This window comes from Plectrocnemia conspersa, unplaced genomic scaffold (assembly GCF_051122295.1).
Source record: "Plectrocnemia conspersa isolate PC_06_02 unplaced genomic scaffold, ASM5112229v1 ptg000014l, whole genome shotgun sequence".
Classification (NCBI taxonomy): Eukaryota; Metazoa; Arthropoda; class Insecta; order Trichoptera; family Polycentropodidae; genus Plectrocnemia; species Plectrocnemia conspersa.
The window spans coordinates 12,135,697-12,142,952 of record NW_028277178.1 but is presented as its reverse complement, the minus strand read 5'-3'; the positions used below and the strand labels follow the sequence as shown (position 1 = coordinate 12,142,952).

General features: G+C 33.0%; 1 protein-coding gene and 1 long non-coding RNA gene across 2 annotated transcripts; one reads left to right on the top strand and one right to left on the bottom strand.

The window, feature by feature from the left end:
• On the top strand, window positions 1-6,606 carry RFeSP (Rieske iron-sulfur protein). Its single transcript, XM_088203663.1, has 4 exons — window positions 1-282; window positions 420-560; window positions 635-812; window positions 6,113-6,606. The coding sequence occupies exons 1-4, from the start codon at window positions 69-71 to the stop codon at window positions 6,402-6,404; spliced, it is 825 nt and encodes a 274-aa protein (XP_088059789.1). The 5' UTR covers window positions 1-68; the 3' UTR covers window positions 6,405-6,606.
• LOC148226230 (uncharacterized) lies at window positions 3,254-3,495 on the bottom strand. The gene is made up of 2 exons (XR_015812224.1): window positions 3,409-3,495; window positions 3,254-3,328 (listed from the first exon to the last, which is right to left on the bottom strand). It is a non-coding gene; the product is annotated as an uncharacterized LOC148226230 (long non-coding RNA).
• Window positions 6,607-7,256: the final 650 nt, after the last annotated feature.

Here is a 7,256-nt window from a genome sequence, read left to right as displayed (position 1 = left end):
AGTGTTAAGCCCATTCGCTCACCCCGTTACGTGTTGACGGCCAGTGAGACCGTCGGCGGATCGCAAAAATGATCGGCGTGGTGACTCGCGCGGGTTCCCTGGCGCCTTACTTGCGCGGCGCAACGGTGACGGTGACCGCCGGCGTCAGGCCCCCCGTCGGAAATCTAGTGCCTCCATCTGAGAAGTCGCCCTTCACCCCTTCGGCCCCCGATGCCAGCACGGTTCACACCATGACGGGCGCTCTGCCCCCGGCAGCCCTCAGGATCGTCTCGGGTCCCAGCAGTACGTTTCCTACCCTCCATAACCTCGCATACTCGCAATTGCACAGTTACATAACTTGACATGTCGCATGATTTTTTAACCCTCGTATGCCAAATGCGCAAAACTGACTTTTGTATCGTTCGTGTTGCTCTTTTCAGTCAAAACCCAAGTACGCTATGCGCACACCGATCTGCGGGTTCCAGATTTTACTCCGTATCGGCTCAAATCTGGCATCGATCCGGCCAAGGCATCCACCCAAGGCGAAAGGAACAAGGGAATCACCTACTTAGTCTCTGCAGGTATTTCATACATAAAAATCTCGTACCGTACATGTTCGACGCTATAATCAAATCTATAATCGTTCTTCTTTCAGCCGGTACCGTGACTTCACTGTACCTTGCTAAAAATATCGTGTACGGTATCGTAAGTTTCATGGCTCCGTCCGCCGACGTCTTGGCTTTGGGCAAGATCGAAGTCAACCTAAACGAGATTCCCGAGGGTAAATCGGTCGTTTTCAAATGGCGAGGAAAGCCCCTGTTCATTCGTCACAGGTTTGCAATTTTAATGCTTAAACAAAAACATATTTCGTTGGGAGTATCGAGGTAACACTAAAATTTATTTATAGTTACATATATATTTACATATTTAATTGAAGAAATAAATGATTTTTATAGAAAATATTACCATAAATTAATAGAAAAAAAAATATTGAAAACCTCTTAATTAATATAAAAAATCCACAAAAGCCGAATAATATATAAAAAATAAATTAAACAAATTTAATAATAGAAAAGTGTTAAAATAAATTAAATCAAAGCGATAAAACTGAGAATCACTCATTTTTTTCTATAATTTACAATAAATTAAATATAAAATAATAATTAATAAATATGGAAAAATACGTAAAGTAACTACCAGTGGCGTACGGTGGGTGTTAATATTGGGTGTGCTATAAAAAATAAAAAAAAACGTACATTTTTTAATTTTTATTAGCCGAGGTTTTGACATGCCTAAACTGCCTTACAGCTTTTTCCCATATATAAATAAATAAATAAACATCAAACCTAATCTAAAATATTATTATATAAAAATATCAAATTTCCAATAAACATAAACTTATAATTATTTATATATAAAATCTAATCTTCTTTCTTTAATCATAAATTTTTCTATCACGCTATCATAAAAAGTGCTCTTCTTTTTAATATCCATAAGGCTCCCTTTTTCTATTGAAATCAAGCTAAGGCCACATAGCCTTTCTTGGCCTTGGGTACTTCGATAACAATTATTAATTCGTTTCAGAGCAGAAAATGAACGTTCTGCTGAAGCAGTACTGCTTGGAAGAGTTAATATTAGTTTGCCTAATTTATCTATTTCCTGAAAACCTGACTCAAGATTATTTGTGTTCATAAATTGTACAAGCTCATGAACAGATTTCTCTGCAAATTCAGGCTAATGATAAAGAACAGCAAGCTCATTTTTTAAACTTATATAATCAAATAATGCTCCATAAAATTGTTGCAGTTTGGTAAGTAATTCATTTGAAAATTTTTCTTTATATTGCTCATATTTTTCTTTCTCCAGAAGGTGAAAATATTCCAATTTGGACATTGAAGAAAAACGGTTTTCAATTTGCTTACATATATTATCAACTATTGTATTAAATAGTTGGCTAAACGCATGCTTTTCTTCAACAAGCAAATCATTACTCAGTCTTGGATAATTTTCTTCCGTTACATAAGAATCCCATAATGTTTCATAATTATTTTCCTGTTCATGTCTGAGTTGTTGCAAAATTTCGGTAACTTTCTTACAGCAATATAATATGTCAAAAGATTTGGATTGTAAAATGTAGGTGTAACAGAAGGAAGTCTTCTACCTACAAAATCTTGTAAAGCATTTATTCGTTTGGAAGATTTCGAAAAGAATGCAGACAATCCATTTAAAGTTTGAAAGAATGATTTGCACACTTTTATATTGGAAAGACCATGTTGTAATGTTAAATTCAACATATGAGCATAGCAGCGTGTAAAAATGGCCAATGGATAAACTTCGAGTACTTTGGCTTGCAAACCATGAATATGCCCACTCATTACACTCGCCCCATCATAAGTCTGTCCAACTAATTTTTCTTGAATTTGAAATTCTTCAATTATATTTACAACGTGGCAAAATAAGCCATCGGCTGTTTTATCAGAGCTAACGTCTGTAAAGCCAATAAACCGCTCGTAAACTTTACCTTCATAAACAAAACGCAAAACTGTCGAGAGCTGTGAGTTCGTCATTATATCTGAAGTTTCGTCAAGAATAATAGCGACAAAATTTGCTGAATTTACTTCTTCCGTAATATGATCTTTAATAACATCACCAATTGCTTCAATTATGTCATTCTGTATGGTTGGGGAAGTACCACGAAACACCGTTGCAGTATTTAAATGAGTATCCAAAACAGAATCGTATTCTCGAAGTGCATTTAAAAATTCAAGGTAATTTCCTTTGTTTAGTGAATTACAGGATTCATCGTGGCCTCGAAAAGGTTGTTCTTGTTTTCCTAGATATACTACTGCGTCAATCACTCCTTTTAATATTTCTCTATTTTTATGAACTTGTTCATTATGTTGACTTATATTAGCTTTACGTTGAGCGTCAATCATGACTTCAATTCGTTGTTTTCCAAACATTTTGAGAGAAAAAAATGATTGAACATGTGACTGCGCTCTTTTGTGTTTTTTCAGTGCCATTATCAGATGACTAAGGTCAGCAAATCCACTTTTACTCCACACGCTTCTTTATTTGGAAAACAATATACATGGCCAACAGAACAATCTAGATCGAAGTTCGCAGCCTGTTAACCACTCAGTTCGTTCATATGATGAAAATGAAAAATGTCTTGTATGTTCACATTTATTGTCTTTATGCTTCATAAATAAATTGGGAAGAGGTGGACGTGGTTTGCCAATTTTGATTATCTTCAATTTAATTTCATAACTTCTTTTTGATAATGGATTATTCAGAATATCTTCAACAGTATTCTTCATCATTATTGGGGTAAATAAAAAAATATAATCTAGAATAGAAAATTAAATATTGATTATATGTAAATAAGATAATAAACTATTTTACGCCAAAATATAAAAAATGAGTGACCTGTTATTGTGATATAATGTAATAAAAAAGCAGCGACGGACGCAAGAGTTTTTGAAGTACGCGCACCAAATTCGAGACCAATTTTACTACTGAGCGCTGCCAGCCGACAGATCGACTTCAACCGTTAAATCTCGGAACAATTTACTTTAGTCAGCGGCCGCGCGCAAGGTCGGCGCGTTATATGTGTTGTTCCAAAACGATCGCTCGCGCGAAAACGTTCAGAGCGAATAACAAATACCAATGCATACTATACACTGCATATTAAAATTTTATAATTTTGCATACTACTGTATGCAAAATGATGTCGCTTTACGCCCTAAATTTTCTAAATTTCTATTTTAGATGGTTTTGCGGGTGTGCGCCGCACACCTAGCACACCCTGAATATACGCCCCTGGTAACTACTAAAAGGAATTTAAAAAAAGTTTTCACTTAAATTGGTACATAAAATAAAATTATTGTTTCTGCCAGTCATAACACTAAATTTTACTTATTTTTTTATACAAACATTTAAAAAAACTTATTTTAATTTATTTTAATTTTTAAAAATTCATTCTTATGTTAAATTAACATTTAAAGCACCAGAATTTGATTAGTGCGGGACTCGATCGTGCAGACTCTTACTGACGTCTTTGGATATTTTAGGGCACCACAAGGGATTAATTATATTTTAGATAGTATATTCTTCTAAAGGATTTCGTTATTATAATTCCACACAAAATTAAATAAATAAAAAAGAATTAGTGGTTTGAGATTTTGTTAAAAAAAAATCTTTTCGAATATCCTTATGTATTATCTTAAATCGGTTTATATAAATGTCACCATAACGAATTCTCATTTAGAATCGATGCCGACAAATTCTTGTGTAGTCACACATATGGTGTTCGTATTCTGAAGTATCATTTTATGTCTTATGGCATTTTTCAAAAGCCGACAAAGATTTTGCGTAAATTTAATATTTGCTACCGAAAAGTTCTCGTTGATATAATTGTATTTGGTGAGTGCCCACACCATTTTTTAAAATTATCAGTAGCGTAGTTAATAATATAACAATTTTAAAATTGCGATTATTTGACACTTCGAATTTAATTACAAATTGCAAAACAAAATAAACTACAAAATTTACAAATTGCTTGAGAATTACAAAACAAACGACATTTAATAGAAAAAAAATATTTGCAATATAAATGTTCTGATATAGAAATGCCATGAAGACCTTTTTATGCGATGCGATCTTTTAACGGGACCATTGTTCTACCTACTGAATACAATGCATACTTTTTCAATACTTTATATTATTTAAAATATAAATTGATATCTCGATAATGTTGGTTCATTACTATTATCTTTATATATAATAGAAGAGTTAATTAATTTTTGATATTATGCTGAACACAACTTTTTCCAATATTATACGGATCTTTGTTCATCCATACATATACAAATCACAACTGCGCCAAATGAATAATACAATAATCGATGCAACCACCGAATGTTCTTTATTAGTGCTAAAAATAAATTATAATGTCAAAAACTGTCCAAACCTTATAGTGCATCTTGCTCGCATGCTCACGCAATCAAGCATGAGAAAAAGAGATAGCTAACAAACTTCCGTTCCACACGTGCATAAAGTATGGCACTGCAAGTACACACAATAAAGTATGTAAATAAATAATACATCATTTTTTTTAAATAATTATAAATTATAGCATTTCTCACTAGGATTTTGAAAAACATTGTAGCAGCCAAAGGGTTAACTAATAATATATGCAGTTCAAATTTTATTGCGGTTATTATTTGTCATTAATCAATTGTCATTTTTATAATAGCCTGTTAATTTGTTAAAATCCTTTAAAATCTCATGAATAAGTAATCTGAAATGACCCATTCTAATACATCTTGACATTGGTTGAAACAATTCCTACTTTAATTTAAAAAAGTGCTGAAACATCTAGTCGTTGTATTAAATTTTCATGTTCTTCAACTAATTGAATAGTTATTTATCATGATTAACAAATTATGATTGTTCCTTCATGTTGGATTACAAGAATAAACGTGCACTTTGCTGCTGATCGATCAAATGAGTTTCTAACTTTTGGAAATAAATGAGTTAAATAACAATTTATGAGTAAAATATTTAAAAACATTACACTAATTTAATGTTTTTTTCAATAGAGCAATTTATGTGAAAATATCGAAAAATTTCACACTGCACTGCTAAGTCTCATAATTTTTTCGAAATAAAATGGCTGAAGGAGGTAAAATTACCGGGCCGAACATAGACATCAATCATGTTTAAAAATTTAATATTGCACTTCCTGATATTGTTGCTTGATCTCGATCTTGTTTACGTCAGTGAAAGATTTCTTTTTCCCATGTGGCAGATTGTAACATGTAACATTTCAACATGTGTGGTAATTTGCTATAAAAAAAATTGTCTTAACAGAGGTTATGAAACTTATTTATATGGCGGTCTTCTGAAGGAAGGGTAGCAGAGTATTTTCTAAATCATGCCAGTACTTGACTAAAACTCGAATAATTCATCAATCGATAACTTGACAATCTATTTAAGTTTTTCCTCTTTAAAACTTTGTTTAATATAAGAATTTATAAAACTTACCTCCATTTTTCAGATACTCAAACCAGATATGTTAGCGAATAATTATATATCTTGATAATGCATTACAGTTGATTATATTTTACAGGACAGCAACGGAAATCACCAAAGAGCAGACGGTGGACCCGTCGACTCTCCGCGATCAAGAACACGACTCGGTCAGAGTTAAAGATCCAAAATGGCTGATAGTAATTGGCGTTTGCACCCATTTAGGTTGTATTCCCATAGCCAATGCTGGCGACTTTGGTGGTTACTATTGCCCTTGTCACGGTAGCCATTACGACGCCTCGGGAAGAATTCGCAAAGGACCTGCACCTTTAAATCTAGAAGTACCCTTTTACCAATTCATGGAGGGCGGAAGTAAGTTGGTCGTAGGTTAAACAAAGTTTAGTATTTGCTTTAATTACACCGATACCGACAATTTGTGAGCATTGTTTTATTGGTTGATGTCGATAGAAAATTTCAACTTTAGATTTGTGTTGATATATTCGCGACATCCGAAAAACATCAACTATTGTGATTAACGCTGTATGATTTTTGTTGGTTATTTATATAAATGTACAGAATAAAGTATCGAAATTATCTATTTGTTTTATTGTTAGTTATTTAGTTCAATAAAACAATTCATCACTTAGCTCTCCATTTCCACCTCTTCCAATACTTAAGGTGAGTAAAACAGAATCTATAGACTATTTTCAAACTTGATTTTTTTTACTCCAGTCCAATTAGGTCCATTCTTTTCCTCTTGATTCTTTAATGTTGATAGCTTAAAATATTCTAATAAGTAGAACGTTGGACGAATTTTAAGACAGCTCTGTCATAATTGTAGGTATTTCAGCAATCTACATAATTATCAATGTTGCGTTTTCTAATAATATTTTTTCAAATTTTTTCATGGTTATTTTTGGAATTATTGCTTGTGTTGTAATTAGGAAGAGATATATTCATGTTCTCTGGTTTCTCATCTGTCAGCTGAATCGAATTGGCGGAAATTAAGTGTCGAATTGTCGTTAATCCAAGAGTAGTGATGTGATTTATCACATCCTTCATACTGGTACTTTGTGGAAGCTTGGACAGATGGAGAGAAGGCAAATTGCGACCCAATCGCGTTAATGTTTATCCCTAATCCCACCTGTTCTTTTTGTAAAATATCAGCTGTTTATTTGTAGGTGACAGTCTAAAAAGTACAAAGATAATGTTTATTCGATACTAGGCCTTAAAGCTTTTGCAAA

Coding starts and splice junctions, on each gene's coding strand:
- RFeSP (XM_088203663.1), top strand. CDS start 69: ATGATCGGCGTGGTGACTCGCGCGGGTTCCCTGGCGCCTTACTTGCGC. Junction 561..634: donor CACCTACTTAGTCTCTGCAG/GTATTTCATACA, acceptor TTCTTCTTTCAG/CCGGTACCGTGACTTCACTG. Junction 813..6,112: donor CCCCTGTTCATTCGTCACAG/GTTTGCAATTTT, acceptor TATATTTTACAG/GACAGCAACGGAAATCACCA.